This window comes from Atractosteus spatula, chromosome 10, assembly GCF_055471065.1.
Source record: "Atractosteus spatula isolate fAtrSpa1 chromosome 10, fAtrSpa1.hap1, whole genome shotgun sequence".
In the NCBI taxonomy this organism is placed as follows: Eukaryota; Metazoa; Chordata; class Actinopteri; order Semionotiformes; family Lepisosteidae; genus Atractosteus; species Atractosteus spatula.
Window position 1 is genome coordinate 19,747,099 of NC_142715.1, and position 22,433 is coordinate 19,769,531.

General features: G+C 39.3%; 1 protein-coding gene across 1 annotated transcript; it reads right to left on the reverse strand.

Moving 5' to 3' along the window:
• Positions 1-6,938: 6,938 nt before the first annotated feature.
• Positions 6,939-18,182, reverse strand: LOC148825679 (uncharacterized). The gene is made up of 3 exons (XM_088926214.1): positions 17,795-18,182; positions 7,766-8,446; positions 6,939-7,699 (listed from the first exon to the last, which is right to left on the reverse strand). Exons 1-3 carry the CDS (start codon positions 18,180-18,182, stop codon positions 7,020-7,022), a joined length of 1,749 nt encoding a protein of 582 aa, XP_088782340.1. The 3' UTR covers positions 6,939-7,019.
• Between the last annotated feature and the right edge of the window lie 4,251 nt (positions 18,183-22,433).

The window sequence follows — 22,433 nt, forward strand, 5'->3', positions numbered from 1 at the left end:
CTTTTTTGAAGCCTTGCACTGCAGGACTTGATGGATGACGATGAATTTTTCTTGGGTATGTACATTCGTCTTTTTGAAAATGAAATTACAGCGTTGTTTGATGCATCCATATCGTTTCCATTACATGCAGCAGATATACACCCGACACAGGCGACAGGCTCAACAGGGAATAAATCTGTGGTGTTGGAGTCGTCAGAACTCTCCGGCATCAGTGTTCTTTCTTCTCTTTCTGAGTCTGGGTATAAGCCAATGGCTGTAGCGAACATAAACGGCGTCACAAGTGTCAGCTTCAGAGAACTTAACACCATTGCTAACAAGAGCATGTCCATTAGATGCTCCTGTTATACAACTGCAGCAGGCAGCAGGCTTGACGGGGAATTAATGTGTGGAAGAGAAGCAGAGCATTTCTAAATAATCTTTGACAAATGGTGTGTATTACTTAAGAGTTATCTGTGATGCATTATAAAACACACTTGTAACAATCACATTTAAAGGGGAATTTAACTAATTAAAAAATGTCCTGCTTACATCCGTTTTCTATTTTCTTGGTAATTTGTGATATTAGGTATCATAGTCAACAGCTAACACCCTTTCTTTTCTTATTTGTAAAGACACTGCTTCAAATAATGTTGGTGGGGCCCAAAACGTAAGGCACAGCACAACCATGAAAAAAGGTTAGTATTATTTAAGCGGTGCCAAGTTGTATTGTAAAACACCTCTTTTATCAGTTGCAATTAAAAGGTTACCCAAAAACAAATATGAACTTGGGTCCAAATCACTTAAACAGTTACTTCTTTTGGAGGAATGTTAACTAATTAAAAGTTCCTAGTTAACGCAGTTTTCTGTTTTTGATGTATTCAGCATTGCTGACTAATCCTTAATACCCATTTCTTATTCACACAGATGCGGCATCTTCGAGAGTGGAAAAAGATGTGGGAGAAATGGGGGAGCAGATGCTAGGCCCAGTGGAGAGCATTTCATCACGGAAGGCCGTAGTTAACAAAACGCTGTCTGGATCAAAACATGTCAGACCTTTGGATAGAACTAATACTGCGTTTAGAGACTTGTCGAGTGGTAATGTTTTAAAGTGTGTGAGCTACATAGCTCAGTTACTAGCTATGGGGAACACTAATGAAACGGATAAAAAGAGAAAATTAGAGCGCCAAAAATCTGTTTTTGCCGATGTACAACCCGATCTACCAAAAAATGTCCAGTCTTTTACCACTTTCCTTTTTGACATAACTTCAACTGGGGATTTAGCTCAAAAGGCAGCATTTCGCGACCTGGCAATGGGATTTTATGGTACAAATGCGCCGAACGCTGATGGATGTAAATGACTAAACATGCGATTTTAAAAGTGGTTAAAAGACCGACCCCTTACCAACATCATGCGTCAGTATGTTAATAAAAGAATTAAACTTGCAAAAGCATTTTTGTTGAGACACAAAAGATTCAGAGAGAGACACAACATTCCACATGACCAACCCGATCCACACAATGAGAATGCTGGAGTAGAAAATAATGTAATGGTCAGGGGTGCTGCAGTAGAACCTGATAACGATAACTTTGAAAACTGAGAGCCGGTTGTGATGAATGATGAGAATCATGTTGGTGGCGATGCGAATAGAGACCTCTTAGTTTTCCTGGAACTCGTGCAACGTTATGACAGTACCGATACAAATTTTAGGGCATCAGAGCACTATAAAGAATTTCGTTTTGTTTATCTTGACAAAGTTGACTCATATGTAGTGGCTATAGACACTGTACATGGAGCAGTCCAAAGAATACTGGATGAAATTTCACCAAGTGTAGGTCCTAATGACTTTGTGCAGTTGTGTTTGTCTTCCAGCAGGTTTAATGACCTGCTTTTCTCGCTCAGAAGGTGTCCCAGAGAATTAAATGAATTAAATGATTTTTTTAAATCACATCTCAGACCTCTTACAGAGCCATACAGATGTTCTAACAGATGACACCCTCAGATTAGTAGTCACAATATAAAGGAATATGGAGGGCGGTGTTCACAGAAGGTTTAAATCCATTTTGTACAGTAGGGTAATTGAACGGAAGGTACACCTTGTCGACTTACATTATCTGGACAGTAATCTGGATTTTGCAGGCTGTGAGTACGGCTTAATGAATACTCATTACGTGAATATGCGATAATGAAAAGTGGCTAAGCAATTTCACCACGATTTGTCTTTTTCAGAGAATCAGAAAATTAGCTTGTCAGATTTTGCAGCTTTTGAAAAACATTTAAAGGTGCTCATTAAAATTTTGTACCATGATCAGGGTGAGTAGAAATATTTTACATCGGGCCCCATGCCGCCAGAATCTAAAATACTTTTTGATCAATAAATAAATGAAAAAGTATATCTTTTTGTGTGTTATTTGTTTTTTTGGGTTCTCTTTATCTATTTTTATGACTCAGATGAAGATCTGATCACATTTTAGGTCAAATGTATGCAGACATTCAGAAATTTTAAAGGGTTCACAAACCTTCTAGTACCGCTGTAGTTATTTTATTTTTATTTTGTTGTGTCCATTGTTCCCCTGCCTGCCTGGCTCTTGACCTGTGACTGTCTGAACGCACACAGGAGACTTTCAGGCAGGGGGTTTGTCCTGAGCCTCTGTGAAAGACCCACACACTCTCATGAATAACTGCTCCATTAGCACATCACTGTACAACTAAACCACTCTGCCAGGGAGAGCCAGGACTGGACTTCAGCCCTGAACCATCCCCCTCACTGCAGCAGGGGCGCAGACAAGATACTGAATCCATCTTTTCTCCAGAAAGCAATGGCCTCACTGCCATTTCTTCCAATCCAAGCAGCAAGTTACAACAGCACCATTTTCAACTCATCTGGGAGTTCCCACTGCAGTATCGACACAAGCCAGTGGACACTGATTTGGGCCAGAGCTGCATTGCTCCTGGTAACTCAGTGCTGCTTAAGAAAACCGGGCCTGCTCTTGTGCTGGGCAGACCAGTCACCTGTGGTGATTTGCCTTCACATGAGGGTACCATTCATGGATCCCTGTTGAAAAGGACCAACCAGTGACCAGCTTGATACCCCAGCAAGAAAGAAACTATACTGATCTCAGGTTCTGTTTTATGTGATTCTGATTGCATGTTAGATAGCAGTTTTTTGTTGTTTTAACAGCTTCTATATTTTAACATTTTTATGTCATAACATTATTTGTTGTTGTTTTGCTTATAGTGTGATATACTGCAGTTCTGTTGTTGTTTTGTTTCAGTTTTTATATAGGAACTGTTTTGCCATTTTTTTATTCTTCCATGTTCCAGTTGAACTGTTTTTCTTAAACCATTTAATCTGACTCAGTTTTGGAATATTCCTGAATGCTGCATTATACAACAAAGGCAGAAAAAAGTTTCCAAAATAAAATTTCCAGATAGGAGAAAATTGTCACCTGTCCAAAGGTTCCCTTTGGCACCCAAAATCCAGCACTGAGTGAAAAAAAATGTATAAGTATAACTTTTTACAGATCATCACACTGAGTATTGGTGGTTCAGTCGTAAAATTTTTGCCTGACTCGTGGGAGGCCTGGGTTTGATTTTCAGCCAACGCAACAATTTTTGCAGCTAGCTGCTTCATCACCTTGCAACTCACAACAAAAAAGGCACTGAACCTGTGCAGCTGTGAACCTGGTCAGTACCTGGATGGGGGAGACCTCCTTTGAAAAACAACATTTGCTGCTAGAAGTGGTGTAAAGAGACTCTTAAGATCTTCCAGAGGTGCCTGTCTAATAGTATTAGTTTCCTTCAAGATTGCTCAAGAGTGTACCTTTCACTGATGCACAAATATTAATGATGGGGGTGTACCTTCAAGGTGCCTTACAACTGTAGACACTGATAACCCACTGATCACTGATCAATCCCTACTACACATCATCGGCTCCCCTGTGGAGACAGCTAGAAGTACTAAGTTTCTAAGCATATCACAGATGACATCACTTGGACATTCAACACCAGCTCCCTAGCTAAAAAAAGCACAACAACTTCTCCACTTCCTGCGGCGACTGAGAAGGACAAACCTCCCCCCCATACTATCCACATTCTATAGAGGTACCATCGAGAGCATCTTGACAAACTGTATCACCGCAAGTCCCTGCAATGAATTGTCAATACAGCAGGAAACATCATTGGAGCCTCCCTTCCGTCCATTCAGGACATCTACCACAAACGCTGCACACACAAAGCCTCCAGTATTGATGATGATCCCTCCAACCCCTCCTGCAACCTCTTTGCCCTCCTACCATCTGGTAAAAGGTATTGCAGCTTTTTTCCACAGGCTGTCAGGCTCCTCAACACCCTGGTACCTACTGCACCTACTCCAAATCTGGAAACCTAGTTCTTTTTTGCCAAATATCAGATATACTGTCTGATGTATTCTTTGCACAATTCTGTAAACTAAATTGCACTATGCACATTAAGTACCCTGTACCCTCTCAGAAATGTGTATGTCTACATTGTCTATAGCATTGTCTTGTCAGTGTCTTGTCTGTATTCGCACCGCAGACCTGGAGAACGATATCTCACTCCTCTGTATACTTGTATACGGCTGACATGACAAATAAACTTGAACTTGAAGTTGATCAGAGACAATTCGTAGCGTGTGATCATTTTCACATACTCCTTGTGTCGGAATGGTAGGATGAAGTAAAATACTGCTTTGACATGTAACGGCGTTATATTCAACTGCAGGACTGAAGGGGTGTTTTTTGTTTTTCATCAACGGCAATTCCTTAATCTAAAACTAGTTAAAATGCTATTGAAACTGCAGCGTGGTGCAGCTTGTAAAATCCTTGTACAGATTTCTCCATTACTGATGTTTTTTTTAACAACGTTCCATTTTCATGTCTAAACAGGGAGACTTTATCATTCTAACTTTAAGCCACCCTTAAATTCTCTGAGGCCTGTCTGTCTGCTCGCATGTATTTTGTACGTTTTGTGGCCAAGTGGTTAAAATGATGGATTTAAACCCGCTGCCTTGGAAATAAATTCTTCAGTGTCTATGAACGACATTTTGCAGGTGGAAGCAGATGATGCTTTTTGCATTCACGTGTCTTGTGCCCTACTTCCAGCCTTTGAAAACCGAATTAATTATTGAAAGAACCGACTCCCTAACTGTTTGCAGTGCACGAGGAGGAGCAGTGACGATAACAGAGGAGGAGTGAGGATGGCACAGTTGGAAACACGTTTTCATGTGCTCCACTGGAAGGAATGAAAATAAATGCTGAAACCCGAAACAATAGTAACCATAAGAGGAAATGCCTCCAAGCAGCAAGCAAGCACCCCTTGTTAGTACAGTGATGAATATCCCTGCTTGTCAAGTGGGAGACTGAGGTTCAATTCCCCCACAGGGAGAGATGTATCTTTTCTTTTCTATCAGATTCCAATATCTCATACATTGAGAGAGCTTATGTAATTTTCCTTTCCTGTCATTTTCTGACAACTGTTCCACAGGGGCACCTAGTCAACTCTTAACTGCTTTTCGAAAATCTGACAATGTGTTTGATAAATTGTTTTTTTTAAAAAACGAAGTTCATTATTGATCATAACAACCTCCAGCGGGGGAAAAAAAGGGATGAACATGCGAGGCGTTCTTGAATCAGAACCAGGTTATGCAGGTTTCTGTTCTGTGGTGGTCAGGACACATTTGTACAAGAAAAAGGAGGAATTACTTCACTCCTATTAAGCACGAGCTGAAACAGGATAAGAACGGGAGATTTTGTGTGTTTGTACATATGTCAACGCATTATCTACATTGTAGTGCCTTTCTCATTTGCACAATACTAGAAGGACCATAGAGCAAGCTCTTTATCAAGGGTAAGATTCAAACCCATGCCTCCAGGGTGACACCACTATTAAAAGCTTTGGAAAATGTGTCAGCTTTTATAATCCATCTTATTTCTGGAGTGAATGTTCTATTTGAGAGAAAAGCTAAGATGCTCATGAAGGTGGGCATGACATAGGTTCTGTGCAGGATCTGTGAATCATTTCATATAAGAAAATAATATTTAATTGCATTAAGTTTATGTGGCTGTTCAAGTGTATATATATATATCGCTTGTCCTCTCCGGATTAAACCAAAAAATAGTTGCATTGAAAAAAACAAAACTTAACATATAAAAATATGGAATTAGTAGTAATGGTGCCAAAATAGATTTTCTTATTAGGACAGATTTATACAATATCTCTTGATTCTTTATTATTTCCCTCTTTATTGGATATATATTTCTTGCATTTGATATTTATCCTCTCTGGGGATACATACACTTTAGATTGTGCAACAAAGACTTTGAACTTTTTGGTAGAATTTAATGAGATTTGTGACTTTTTTTCTTAAGTGTGACAGTTAAGGATCCTAATCTGTTTTATACATGTTTATTGCTTGGTAAGTTAAACATGGTACCATGTTTATAACATGGTAAGTTAAAAGCTGTTACACAATTACAAGCCTATCCAATGAGAACAGTCTTAACTGTAAATTAAACAGGACTAAACTTAACATCCCAAGACTACAAAGAAATAAATAATTAATTCAATTTAGATTTAATTTTAAAATTGTATAAAACTAAAAGTTGTATACATTTTATTATACATATAAATTAAACTTCACGACTAGAACTAATTCCATTTTAGTCAACCATAAGTAAAAGGAAAAATTTAGTTACAAGTGATCTATACTAAATCAAAAGTGGGTGACTACAAAGTGACTATGACTAATAAACATTTTAGGAACAAGTAAAGGTTTATTCCACACTGAAAAGAAAAAAAAGGCAACACAATGTTTCAGCTGTGAAGCTTTCTTCGGATATCACATGCTGACACAGCTACCTACTTGAACTAATAGACATTTTAGTTGACTTGACTAAAACTATGATTAAATCAAACTGGTGACTAAATTGGTGTGTTTTAAGTCACTGGATAAAGACTGGATAAAACTTCCCATTGTGACTGTAGCTGAATGATCTTTCTCCTGTGTGACTGCACTGGTGGACTATGAAGGTCTCTTGTGAGTGTGCTGGTGGCTTTTTAAGTTCCTTAACTGACTAAAACATTTCCCACACTGACTGCAGCTGAATGGTCTCTCTCCTGTGTGAACACGCTGGTGAGCTCTTAAGGTACTTGAGTCAATAAAACTCTTCCCACACTGACTGCAGCTGAATGGTCTCACTCCTGTGTGAATACGCTGGTGAGCTCTTAAGGTACTTGACTGACTAAAACTCTTCCCACACTGACTGCAGCTGAACGGTCTCTCTCCTGTGTGAATGCGCTGGTGGGTTATTAAGTTACTTGACTGACTAAAACTCTTCCCACACTGACTGCAGCTGAACGGTCTCTCTCCTGTGTGAATGAGCTGGTGTCTTCTTAAGTTATTTGAGTGACTAAAATTCTTCCCACACTGACTGCAGCTGAACAGTCTCTCTGCTGTGTGTATGAGCTGGTGTTGTTTTAAGTGGTATAATTGACTAAAACTCTTCCCACACTGACTGCAGCTGAACGGTCTCTCTCCTGTGTGAATGCGCTGGTGAGCTCTTAAGGTACTTGACTGACTAAAACTCCTCCCACACTGACTGCAGCTGAACGGTTTCTCTCCTGTGTGAATGCGCTCGTGAGCTCTTAAGTTACTTGAATGACTAAAACTCTTCCCACATTGACTGCAGCTGAACAGTCTCTCTGCTGTGTGTATGAGCTGGTGTTGTTTTAAGTGGTATAATTGACTAAAACTCTTCTCACACTGACTGCAGCTGAATGGTCTCTCTCCTGTGTGAATGCGCTGGTGTCTTCTTAAGTTATTTGACTGAGTAAAGCTCTTCCCACACTGACTGCAGCTGAACGGTCTCTCTGCTGTGTGAATGCGCTGGTGTCTTTTTAAAAAGCATGATTGACTAAAACTCTTCCCACACTGACTGCAGCTGAATGGTCTTATTATCAAGCCCTGTTGGAGCTGCTGTTGTTCCTCCCTGTTCTGACTCTCCTCTGTGTGTTGTAACTCAGTACTTATCTTATTAACAGGTGCATCAGGCTGCTGGCCTGCAGGGTCAATCAACTGGGGCTCCATGTCCTGCTCTGTAAGATTAAACTCACCCAGTTCTTCACTGTGCTCTTGTACAGACACACAGCCAAGTCCACTACAACCTTCTGTAATATTGTATGGGTCCAGATTGGTAATCTTCTCTATAAAATCATCAGATAGTAGGAATCCAGGTGTCTCACTCTCAGGCTCTGTCTTCATCATGGGCACAGAGTCCAGATCCTCCACTCTCTGTCTGCTCTCTGTGGGCTGCTCATTGAGTTTCTCTTTCCCTTCTGCAGAAGTGAGCTCTGTCTCCTGCATCAGACTGGAGCTCCACTCCTCCTCACTGTGCTGCTGTTCAAGAGGAGCCCTTTCCCCAGCGTCAGGGAGAGCACTGGCCTCTAACCCTGCAAATACAGGACACAAGGACAAGACCTTTAACATGGGATGAAAGTAGTATTTAAAAAGGAAATAACAACATGGAGATACAAGAAAACAAATGTTACAATATAGGGATTTTTAGCATCTATACAGACCACCACAGAATACTAAAACACCCCAATGTTCACTTTATCCTTTCATAGTACACATTTAGTCGACAGTGTTAATTTAGTCGACAAAAATTACGACGAAATGTTTTGCAATTTTAAAGAAAATGAAACACTAAAATAATCCACAATGATAGTGACAAAGACTTGATTGCTTTGCATTTCTGCTTCAGTGCACTAAGATGAGACAAAATGACCTACTGGAGTAAAACTCATAGTGAAATTAATTTTGCAACATGAGATTCACCATTTGTGTATTTACTTTTGTCTGGCAAAAAGCAGGCTGGCTGCAACAGGTACAATCTTAAGTCTGAGGCTGTGTGTGGACTGTGCATTGCCTAAGGGCTACGGATGTGTAAGAATCGCAGTTATCAGGATCTGCCATTTTCTATCTTCTTCTGTTTTACAACTGTCTCCCATTTCTGGATGGTCTTTTCAACACCTCCTGGCATGAATTCTTATTGTGTGTTAATTGACTGCCACAATGAGATGTATACACTAGAATAAGCAGATTAAAGAAAATTGAAAACTAGAGAAGAAAGACATGCTTGTGGTTCTCCATGCTTTCAGCTGGAAAAAAAAGATCTGGAGTCAGGAAGTATTTCATGTATAATCAGACCAAGAAAAACTCTTGTACAACATTACTGAAGATAAACAGAACTCAGCCACATTATGAGTTGAAATCTGCAATAGATCTGAAGTGCCATCTGAGCTACAGCACCCAGACACTGGGATTAAGACATCTCTTTAAAGCCCTGTCCAAATCCAAAGACAGTACAGTTAAAAAAAACTACACATTCCTGTTAACATGGCGGTGCATGTGATCCTTGCCTTTAACCAACGAAACAGGGTGAAAAGTCACATGGCTTTGGGGCCGAGTTTTGAAAGCTTAACTTATCGGCAAAAAAGTGTAACTTACATCATAGGGACCTCAAATTGTCAGTTACACAACTCTGTATGTCGCTTAAGCCACTCCTATTTGCCTTTTTAGTTATGGAGTCGGGAAGACAGAGCTCTGGGGTGCAGCTAAAAAAGGTCCCGTCACCCACAGAATGTAGATGATCCTGAAGACCAGAGTCAGATGAACAAAGGTTGCAAGGTGGGGAGTAGATGGATAATAAATCAGACAAGTACTGAATAAGGATGAGAAAGTTAAAGCTGACTCGAAACCTGATAGGAAGCCAGTGCAAGGACTTGAAGACAGGCGTAATGTGATTGCTTGCTTGCAACCCAGTAAGGATTCTGGCTGCCAAATATTGGAGATTGCTCAGTGTGGATTTAATTACCCCAGTGAACAGGATGTGCATATATTTATTCTAGAAAAATCCCTTTCTTAGTTTGTCTTGTGCTCTTTAAAAGAAAGGGAATCAGTGCGATATTCTACAATGCAGAGTGCTTCTACCAGTATTTACATATGATATTCGTTAAACAAATTAATACAAGCAGTTTTTGAGGATTTATTTGCAGGATGCAAAACTAGAGATGTAGGTAGATAAGAGATAATTTTGGGAAAGTTGAGAAATGCGCTAATAACAAGAACACTTACTAAAAGGGTTAGGCAAACTTTTGACAAATTGACAGGAGATGTTATAGACTGTGCCAGCGGCCATATCACCCTGCAGCTCTCAACTGGCAGCCCACTGAAGCTAAGCAGGATTGAGCCTGGTCAGTACATGGATAAGAGACCTCCTGGGAACCTATGGTTGTTGCTGGTAGTGCTGTTACTGGGACCAGTGGGGTGTGCCCACCTTGCGGTCTATGTGGGTCTTAATGTCCTAGTATAATGGCAGGGACACTACACAGTAGTGGGCACTGTCTTTCAGATTTGACGTTAAACCGAGGTCCTAACTTTCAGTGGTCATGAAAGATACCAAGACATTTCTCGAGAAGAGTAAGAAGTTATCCCAGTGTCCAGGCCAAATTTCCCCCTTAGCCTTTACCATGGCCTCCATACTATCCCCATGTATGATTGGCTCACACTTGCCCTGCGATGGACTGGCTGCCTGTCCAGGGTGTACCCTGCCTTGCACTCGTTGCTTGCTGAGATAGGCTCCGGCTCTTTCCGCAACCCCGAATGGGATAATGCGGTTAGGAGGATGGATGGATGTTATAGACTGCAGAGGAAGATGATGAAGTTAAGAGACAGAATGTTTACACAGCTACTGAAATGAGGATTGCATTTTAGATTTTTTGTAGTTGCTAGCATTGAACTGTGTGTTGGATGCACGTGAACTGAAGGAATGTGCAAACATAGCTGATAGCTGATCCATGGAGCAAGGATCTTAAGATGTTTATATATAGAGTCAATTTGTTTAAATGACTAGTTATGAATATTGATGTGCCAGAGAGGTGGAAAGACTGTTTCCTTAAGCTAGCACTATAAAATAATTTATCCTCAGTGAGATCCTGCGATCTCATAGCAGTTTTTATCACTATGTATAGAGTTGTTACAGTGCCGTTAATCCCCTCCATTTTCTAATCTCTTTATCCAGTACAGAGGAGCTGGAATCTATCCCAGCATGCAACAAAGCACAAGACAGAATACACCCTGGACATAGCACCAGTACATCACAGGGCAGACAAACAGACACAAACACACACTCACAACAGGATCAGTATTCCCATAAGCCAATTAAATCATATCACCTGAAGAAAACCCACGGAACCCAGAGAGAACATGCAAACTCCACAAATATAGTACCCCAGTAATTGAACCTAGGGCCCCAGTGCTGCAAAACAGTAATGCTAACCACTGCACCACAATTAGAAATGGATGAATAGCTTAGTCATCTTTCTAGTTCAAAGAATTGCATGCATAATTTAATTTTGAAAGCCACTGAGACATCTGGTGCTACTGTTGTATTTGTGAGAAAACATGCAAAAAGATTGCTTATAACAAGTGATATGGCCAGCAGCCATATCACTCTGCAGCTCACAACTGATAGCCCCCACTGAAGCTAAGCTGGTGTGAGCCTGGCCAGTACCTGGATGGGAGATGTCCTGGGAAAAACTGAGGTTGCTGCTGGAAGAGGTGTTAGTGGGCCCAGTAGGGGACCCTCACCCTGCGCTCTGTGTGGATTCTAATGCCCAAGTATAGTGACGGGGACAATATACTGTAAACAGGCGCCGTCCTTCGGATGGGACGTAAAACCGAGGTCCTGACTCTCTATGGTCATTAAAAATTCCCAGGGCGTTTCTCGAAAAGAGTAGGGGTGTAACCCCAGTGTCCTGGCCAAATTTCCCCTTACCAATCATGGCCTCCTAATTATCCCCATCTATGAATTGGCTTCATTGTGTGTCTGTTTTGTTTTTAATGTCTGTATCTTGTTCTTTTTGTAATGAAATTGTTGTACTTGAAGTTGTAAAACTCAAAACCTTGGTTTACCAGGAGACTTTAATGTGATTTCTTATTATAACATGCATCTGCAGTTGATATGTTTATATTTCACTACATTTACCCATAATCATTATGCCAGCATAGGTTAAAGCAAAAATGGACACTAGACTCTAGAACCCAGTAAAATAGCAGATAATTTGGATTTGTTGATTCCTTTTAGGATTTTGAACACTTGATTCAGGCCCCTTCATAGCTTTCTCTGTTCAAGCTAAAAATAAAAAGGTTCAGTGTGTAGCAAAGAATCACCAATAGATTGAATGTGGAAAATAAGTCTCATTCTAAGTTTCTTGCTTTTGAGAGCAAACTTACCCAGATCTGCAATATTTTAAAATATATGCCATTGTTTAATAAAAATATCAATGTCCAGTTATATGCTTGAACGAGACAGAAAAATTACGATTATGACCTACATATTAACACACTGACCAGAATAATTGAAAAGCTTTGATTCAGAACCCCTGCAGTTAGTGTTAATTAGAAAAACAACAGTGCTGAAACCTGAGCACAAATTCAGCTGCTCTCCAGCTTTGTTCTGCACGGCATTTTGTTACAATTGAGCTCAGAGCTGTGTGCTCCTTTTGAAAGTTTGTTGCAATTACTCTACTCTCCTCCCCCATTGAAAGCTGGAGTGTGGTGAGCGTTCTTGCGCACTATTCCACCATTGGTGGTGGTGGAGGGGGGTCCCCATTACCTATAAAGCACTTTGAGTGGAGTGTCCAATAAAGCGCTATATAAGTGTAAGCAATTATTATTATTAACAACTGTGCCATCTTAATCCTTAGTTAAGACATTTGATTTTTATGAACAGTTAACATTGATTATTCATTCATTCATTATTCAATCATTTGGAAGTACAATAGGCTTCTGCAAAAATAAATTTAGATGGTGAGAAAGATGTGTAATGATACATCTATACATAAATAAAATACTGACTTAGAAGTCAAAGAAAATTCACATTGTTTAGTTTTAAACACTAAGTTATATATGCAGAAGCAATGGGTGCCATTTGCACTTTAATAATAATTGCTTACACTTATATAGCACTTTTCTGGACACTCCACTCAAAGCGCTTTACAGGTAATGGGGAGTCCCCTCCACCAACACCAATGTGCAGCATCCACCTGGAGGATGCAACGGTAGCCACAGTGTGCCAGAACGCTATCAGTGGGGAGGAGAGTAGAGTAATGAAACCAATTCATAGATGGGGATTATTAGGAGGCCATGATTGGTAAGGGCCAATAGGAAATTTGGCCAGGATGCCGGGGTAACACCCCTACTCTTTTCGAGAAATGCCCTGGGATTTTTAATGACGACAGAGAGTCAGAACCTTGGTTTTACATCTCATCCGAAGGACGGCGCCCGTTTAACTTTGTGCTATAGAACGCTCAGACTGTATTGATGAGCTCGCAACTCCTCTCTGTCTTGGTACTACCTTCCTCCCTGAAAGCGCGCAGAGGGCAGTGCGCTATTTTCCCAGCCTCTGATTGGAAACAAAAGACCTGATGATCTGCTTCACACCACAAGAAGAGAGAAGAATGTGATTTTGTCTGCATGAAACGAGTGTTGCATTTATGAAATTCAATCATTTTAAATGTTTAATTAAAAAGTAAAAAACCTACAGCATACACAAATTTTCTAAGCTGATCATAAGGAAGAAAACTGACCCATTGGTTGCACATACAAAGTGTTTTTTATCTAAACCAATTATATAGATTTTAAAGTCATGCAATGTTTAAGTTAGGCAGGAACACATCATTGTATATTATTTTTTAATCATTTTCTTTTTTATTTTTAAAAAATTGCTTGCCCAGCATGATAAAAAGCACTGTTATAGACTGAAACACAGGCCTGCCATAATACTTATACTTAACATAATACTAGCACAACATGATTAACACTTACACTACTCTTAGACTATGGCAGTTTTTCAACTGAATTATTATGGCATCAAAAGACCTAGTTATAAATAATATCAGTGAGATAAAGAATATGTATATTACTTTTCCTGTTCTGTGGTAATACTTTAAGTAACTCATGCAGTAATTACCCTATAGTTATTACAAATTCAGTATTGGTGGAAGCCTCTACTAAATAAACTGAAAATAATGTTGCTTTGAAACTTAGAAAAAAACTTCCTTTGAAAACATAATTTCAACACAATTTATAGAAAAGTACAAAATTATTAACAGTGATGTAATAAATAGATCTTATTAGGAAAGATTCATACGATGTCCCTCTATAAGATTATTTATTACTTATCAAAAATAAATTACTTATTGTACTGATATTTGACATTTCTGGGGATCAATACTCTTTAGACTGTGCAACAAAAACATGTGCTTTTTGACAATCTTATAAAATGTGTTAAATATTTTTTAGACATACATTTTATTATTTATTGCAATTTAGTATTTATAATACTTTTATACATTTTATTATACAAATAAATAAAAAGGCTTAAAATGTGACTAATTTTGTTTTAATCAGTTTAATTAAGTTAATTAATTAAGACTAATTATAGTGAAAATTGAGTTGACTGGACTAAATTAAAAACGGATGACTAGAAGGTGGCTATGACAGACACTTGACTTGACTAAGACTATGACTAAATCAAAAACTGGAGACTAAATTAACACTGCAAACAAGTATACAGAAAAATAACACACAGAATTAACAACTTTTCTAAACACACATTACATGTGTTGGTATCATATACCTCTAATTGACAGCAACAATCAGCACTGACCAGCAAAGTCTTTTAATAACCACGTTAAGGTTTAAATGTGAAAACGGCATGGTGATTGGTCAAAGCCCAAGCATAGTCCTCAGTGTGCTGTTTAAGGTTGAATTCTAGAAGCAGTAACTGGCTTAGACAGTGAATTCAGAGAGTGGGACAAATGGACCAGGCAGGAAGGGAGACAGTCTGATACAGAACAGTTTAATTACAGAGAGGCTCCCAGCTGAAACAGAAAGAGGGGAGCTGGTGATTCAGAAAAAAAAACAAAGAGGGGAAAAAAGGCAAAAAGGCACAGAGATAACCAGTGGGAGAAAATGAGACCGGAGATGATTTTCCACTGAGTCATTACCTGATATGATAAGGGGGGAAAGGGTTGTTTTGAGTTTACTTGCAAAAAGGGAAGAGAATGCTAACACGAGTGTAAGACACTCAATAACAACAACAGTGGATTGAATCATAACAATAAAGTTTTCTTTTTATTTTATATAACACCTTTAAAAGGGGCTTCTCAAAGTTCTTTACAGAGGAAAAAAGCCACACAGTGGGAGGAGGCAGCAGAATTAAACAGGTACAGTGAGGGTTTGGAAGGGGCAATAAGGAGTTTGATTAAACTGATTGAGATCTAGATTGAGATCCTCATTGAAAAACGGGCAGTCTGAGAGAAAGGTGTCCCGATCTGTTTGGATGGTAAGAATGTGAGAACTCTCATGTTGCCCCTGGCAACTACAGGACACGGGTCGGACCCAGTGCAGGCATGACACTACAAATTCGAGACCCCCCAAAAAAGCAAAGATCCAAACACACAAATGATCTGAACCTGATTCATTACAAAGTGGAGAGCATAGATTCTAAAAAAAACTCCTGGTTATTGTCAACATTTCAAGCTTCACAGCAAAGGGGATGCTCACTGGGATGTGGAAGCCCCAGATTCAGTGATCAAAGCAATTGTAATATTTACCTTGGTTTACATTAGTTAATTCAATTCTGGGTAAATGATTAAGTGTAAATCAATAGTCCAGGAAGTCAGCATAAAAGAAAGGGACAGAGATAAGAACAGAGGAGACAAGAGAACATGAAGGTGAGAGCTCCTTGTTCCAGATCACCTGGAAAGAGCAGACTGGAGCCAAGTATTTGAACCTTGTTAAGATAGCCTGTTATTCCGTAATTTTTAGAGATCTCCGATTGCCAGAGTAAAGGATGTCTTGGTTAAAAACACCTTCTCCTGATTAGTGGGTGTATTTTGAGAATAAGCAGGTAAATTGCCATTAATTTGGTAACATCAGGGTTAAGAGGGGGAGAGAGATTTAACTGCAGGTAACATTGTTTTTAGCTTGGAAGGCAGTTGATCTGCTGGTCTTTGTAGGAGCTATTTAAGAGTTGAATACTTAGCAACAGTCAGGTTTTTCTGGGTAAATAGGAGGTGGGCCTCTGGGTCACCTTATTTATAAATTGCATAACTTGCATGTTGTATGTTTATTGTGTATGTAGTTTAGTGTGTGTATTGTCACTGTTAATAAATATTTGTTAGCCCAGTGTGTCTTACTTCTGACTCTTTTCTGTGTCGGAGCACAAAGAACTCAAGTGTTTGTCAATCTAATTATTTCTATATATGGGGGATATAGATATATAATTTAATTGTTGATTTACCCTCTGGGCCATTTCAGGCTGTTCCTCTAATTTCAAAACTCCCTATTTGTAACCATTGGTGTCAACAATATTCTGTGATGGTATCCTATGCATGGTGTATCCCACACTGTGCCACTTGCATGCTGGGATTGGCTCCGACTCTACCGTGACCCTGTACTGGATAGAGTAGTGAATTCAACTGAGAGGAAACGACTCTCTCTAAAAGACTCATACACATTCTACTGTGTGCCTAATCCAAAGAGGTCAGGAAGAAAACAGTGGACATTACAGTGCTGGTACTCAACTGATCAATAAGAGCAGACAACACTGACCAGACATTGTAGCACAGAAACACCAAGAGAAAAACCCTGGGAACAGAGATTCCTTCAAAATCCAGGACACTCCTCCAAGATCAATGAATACAGCAGAATCCCCAAACTTAAAACACCCCAATATGCTGCAGCTCACCAGAGACAATCCAATATTCACTTGCTCCTGCACCTCAAACCCCTGACAAATAGAAAACATAAGAATGCATATATCTATCGACTGATTGACCATTTTTATTCTGTTTAAAATGTCACGTTTACTTCCAGATTTTATTTGCTTTTGTAAAACCTAAATCACTGAAAAAACGTTTGGCCAAGATTATATTAAAAATAAGTTAAATAAATTAAAAATATATTAAACATATCTCCAAAGATAAAAAACACTAAACAAGCAAGATACCAATGTATTCTGTAACAATGATGTAAATGCAGTAGCTCATCATTTTTTACTCCAGTTACTGAATGATATAGACTAAACAACGTCTAAACAATGTGTTCTCGGCCCTGTTACTGAAATACAGGTGAGGGGATGAGGAGAATGAGGGGTTAATACAGACACAATAACTGGACACTACAGTACATTAACACTGCACTGATAGAGAGAAGGATTAATACAGACACACTGACTGGACACTCCAGTACATTGACACTGCACTGAGAGAGAGGGGGGTAATACAGACACTCTGACTGACACTACAGTACATTAACACTTCACTGAGAGAAAGAGGGGTTAATACAGACACACTGACTGGACACTCCAGTACATGAACACTGCACTGAGAGAGAGGGGTTCATACAGACACACTGACTGGACACTCAAATATTGTATTTGTATTTGTATTATAATAATTGTGTAATATTATATACTGTATATATATTTATTTCCTAATAACATCGGATTACACACTGATTTAGAGAAACAGATGCTGAATCTGAACGAGTTGTTTTTAGCACCATAACCGGATTATAACAATTTCAGTTTCCAGTAAAGCATCCTGTCGCTATATCACACAAGTCTTTCCACTTCCGTATCTCCACTATATTCTCACCAGTGAGAAAGTTAAAGACACTGTTTTTAAACACACACACTCTGACTTCGTACAGGTCACCACACTGACCTGACAGCTCCAGTTTCGTGTCCATTTCTTCCTTTATTCCTGCAGGGACTTCACAGGGAAGCATGTGTCCAACACGATCTGTCTGTCCCTGATCTCCTCCAGCTCCCGACTCCTTCTCCCACAGCTGCAATCTCCACTTCAGGCTCTCGTTTTCCTTCTTCAGCTGCGCCATTTCCCTCCCGACACTGTCCTCCACACACTGTGTGATTTTAAACACGGCCCGTCTCACCAGAGTCTGGGAGACGCTGCGGAGTTTATCTTGTAACTCGTCCTCAAAGTCAGACATCCTGTTTCTGAAAACGTCTGAAACTTCATACACGATCGATTTGAGCAAAACCTGCATGAAAGAGTGAAGCTCAGTTTGCAGATTCAACAAACACTCCGTCATCCTTCTTCAGAGTCGGTCAGAAACAAAGGCTAAATTGTGGAGTTTAAACGGAAAAACGTTCTTATTTTATTCTACACAGATCCTGCATTCAGGCCTGTATTCCGTTCAAGCATTCCGTTCAACACAGCTGAAAAATCGTAGCATAGTAAAAAACAAAATAACTTTATTCTTGATTATTTAGCTAAAACAACTGACTCAATCACTGTCGCGTGGGTGAAATATCTGTTGTGTTGAGTCGCGCAGTATGATGACGTCATTCTTTAGGGCTGCCGTAGCTTCAAAACAACTGAGGAGAGGAATTTTGAGACAGAGGTATTTCTGCAACCCCTGCAACAGATATAAACCTCACCACACCTGCTAGCGCCATCTAGTCAGGAGGAGTGAATCACCTGCGAGTTACGCAGTGTGAATTTTGTGAAACAGAAAATGTATTTCCACGTTTTACTTGCAGGACACTATAATGTACATTATTATCAGCGCAGGTTTTCATGCAAAGCTATTTTTAAATCGAAACACACATCACTAATCACCTGCCCTGCTCAGTTTTGTGATATAATATTAAATGCAATCTCTGAATAAGTCACTGAGTCAGACCAATTGAAAGGAAGGAATGCAGAAAATAACTTAACAGATTTAATTTTTTATTCTTCTATTGCCCCTCCACAACCCACCCAAATTAATCTTTTCTAATTAATACATTTTCCCTCCTTTCATTTTCTTTATACACCTCTCTTTCCCTTCCTTACTATTTTTTCCAATCTTTTTTCTCTCACATCTCTCTATACTTATAGCTTTGTTTATCTTAGATTAAATATGTCTCAACAAGGCCACATACTTGTTTAAATGGAATTTATTTTCTTCCAGGCTATAAACAGTGTTTTCATCTTCAGTCTGTCCAACAGGTTGATTGGCCCCATATTGTTAATCTGTTTCTACAGAACAGCTTTTCCTCCAAAATTTAAGCGTAGCCAAATAGAGCCTGCAGAAAGGAAATATGCCTATTGTAATAATTCTAAGAATTGTTCTAGTGCAAGAGCTTAACCAAAACTGTACCTGTATTTCTAGGTGTTGTACCAGTTCAGTCATATATATATTTTGTGATCAGTCACCTTGGAGTCTGCTTAACCAGTAGAAATCAAATACAAGTTTTTCTTGTTGAGACTTAAACTGTTCATCTTCCGTATCAAGTAAGTGTATAAAAAGTCAGCTGTAACACTTCTTGTCAGAACTTCTCTCCTGACTGTACGGAGGATACTTCTTCTTGGTCACGTATTCAATAAACTCCTCTTCTACTTAACAAAAATGTCTCAAGTGGATTTTTGTTCTACATCTCCATTCACAGGTTTTTGGTTAAATATATCGCTGGGAATTTCTTGCTAGCGGGCAGAATTCCTTCTGCACTAATGAGCAAGATTTGTATTTCATCTTTCACAAGTTGTATGCAATTTTTGAAAAACAAGTTGTTCCAAAAAGGAAATGAATACTTGCATTGAACCAAATCAAGCCATATTTGATTATCAATAATTATGATACCTTCTATAAGACAAAACAGGAATGAAGGCACGGCAGGATTTCAGAAACAGGATCTCCTGTTTATTGAGAGAAGCTTTAACAATCCAAGAGTTTTCGTGTCCAAGGACCTCAATGTGCTTTCCATATGCAACAGACTCAGAAGCTTGGCATCTCCCAAGGAATATGTTGAAATAGCAGGTGGAAGAGGAAAATGACCCTCAAGTACAGGGAAAAGGTGATCATCTTGATCGTGCCACCTCATGACTGGTCCAGTGGCAGTGCCCTGACAAGGTGGCTGAGTGGTTAAGGTGATGATTGCTAATCCATTGTGCTCTGCACACATGGGTTAGAATCCCATCCTTGTTGTGTTCACTGTTCCTATTTTAAACTGTTTAATACGTGTTCTTTGTCAATGGTGTTCCTTTACTAGAGAGCTTCCTCTATATTTAGTTGAGTGAAGGGGGGGGAAGAGGGGGGGGGGAACCGTGTATGTACAGCAAACAATCATCGAATTGATGTTCTGCCCCACATAAGCGATGTCTGAACTTATTGTTGGTAACCTGGAGACCAGACCGACCTCTTCAGTGATGTAAAGGACAGGACCTGCAGTATGTAACATACAGTAAAGTAAAAAATTTCAGTTTTCTGTGGAGCAATTCATATGAAACTCTTAATCCCAGGGTTGTGAATTCAAGCTCCATGCTGGTGTAGCGGCAAGGCTTATTAATAATACAGGAATTAAGTTTTCTTCTCCCTCACCATCGCCTGATCAACGAGTGAACTATGGTCAGAACTGTCAACAGCTGAATCTCATTATTCAGGACTAGCGCTACACCAGGAACAAACCAGTCTTCTTCCCATCAAAAGAGTGTGACTTGCTTGGACCCACAGTCACTTTTCATGTCCACAATCTCTGCTAGTGGAGCCAGGACTAACTAGCCAGTCTTCAGAGAGTCACTGCCAGCACGCTGCAGCAGGAATCTCTCCCTCCTTCTCCCACACCTCACACCGGACCAGGACTGCCTGGCACTGGGCCAGAGGATGCTGATTGGACACTGCTACAGCCTGTTACTGTTCTCTTGTGTCCGTGGGAGATCTGAATCCACACAGATTGGATGAGTATTCAACATTCTGCATTACAGCTCGAGAATTCAATTGTTACCTCAACCTGAGTTGATATTAATTTAATTCCTATGAGTGATGTACTTGCCTTTGAGTATCTAGCATAGAAGTTGTAATCAAAGTTCATTTACAAAACGGTATAAATGAATGGTATACTGAATGTATGTCCCTCTTGGTTTGTAACTCTTTGTGATTGAATATATACATTTTGTATTCTGCTAATACTCACTTAAGATCTGTTATGTTTATATGCACATTTTATGTATTAATAAGTGTATTAGTATCTGTGTGTGTGCATTGCTGAGTTATCCTGCAAGGTCGGTTTTCTAATAGCCATCGAATCATTTTGTGACTTACTGTACTGCTACAATTAATAATTGTCCCAGTAAATACACAAAACCCCTACACATGCATGGAAACCAATATTTACCTGATAATCCAGAATGCAGCAGAGAACAGTTGGACAGAAGGTTAGTATTTGTCGATACTGCATCACAGAGGTCAGTCTCTTCCCCCTCGTTATGCAGGCTGACTTGTTCACGATGAACTGTCCTCCAGTGACAGTCAGCTGCAATCACTGACTCAGACATGGTGTTGATGCACTTTGGCTGATTTGGTTAACATGCTTTCCTCTTAAACAGGAGATCCTGAGTTCAAATCCCAGTGGTGCCCTTTTTCCTGTCTTGTCTTACAAAATTACGTGCGGCTTGATTTGGTTTAATGCAAGTTTTCATTTTCTTTCTGGAACAACTTGCTTTTCATGAAATTCATACAGCTTGCGAAAGATGAAATACAAATCTTGCCTTGTATATTGCAGGCTGGTAAGAAAGAAGCATTATTTTCTTTTTTTTAATCAGAAGCTTGAAAATGGAGAAAAGGGACACACGTGAGTCTCTGTTAAATGAAAGGTTAGTGGTTTGAGCCCACCCAGAAATGCACTTCTCATTATTGCGATGTAAACCTCATCTCTACTTATTTGGATTTCTTAGCAAAACTTTAACCCACTTGATATTTGCAGTAAATTTGAATGTTTTTGTTAAACAATTAAGTACGTAAGTCAATATCACTGGGAATGGCCAATAATGACCAACATTCAAGGACATCATATTCAGCCATGGACTTTGATCTTCGAATGGCTGGCAGGAGAATTCATTTATGCTCTCGTTGCACCCTTAGTTAGAATATTTAAAATTACAACACAGATTTGTTGGAGAACTGAGAAGCAAAAAAGACAGTTGGACAGCATGATTATGTTAGGACTATACATTTTTATTTTAATACTTTTGTATATGTATCTTAATTTTAATATACATGTAACCATAAATGCTGTTCTATGCAAATACATTTTGTTGTATTTTATCATATTTTAGCGGAGGGCACAAGGGGGTCTATTATACCTTGCGAAACTTCCAAGACAACTATAACAGAGGCTCATATTTTAATAAAATTTGCTTAAAAGTAAACCAAAATTTGTACAATATCATCCCTCAATATCGACGTTCAAATGAAGGATTTGAAGAAACAACAGCGATAGGAGAGTACATTGATTTTGGACCAATGTTTGCATCTGAACAATCCTTCCTCCTGGAAAGAAGAAAAAACAGGTCTGTTTTGAGT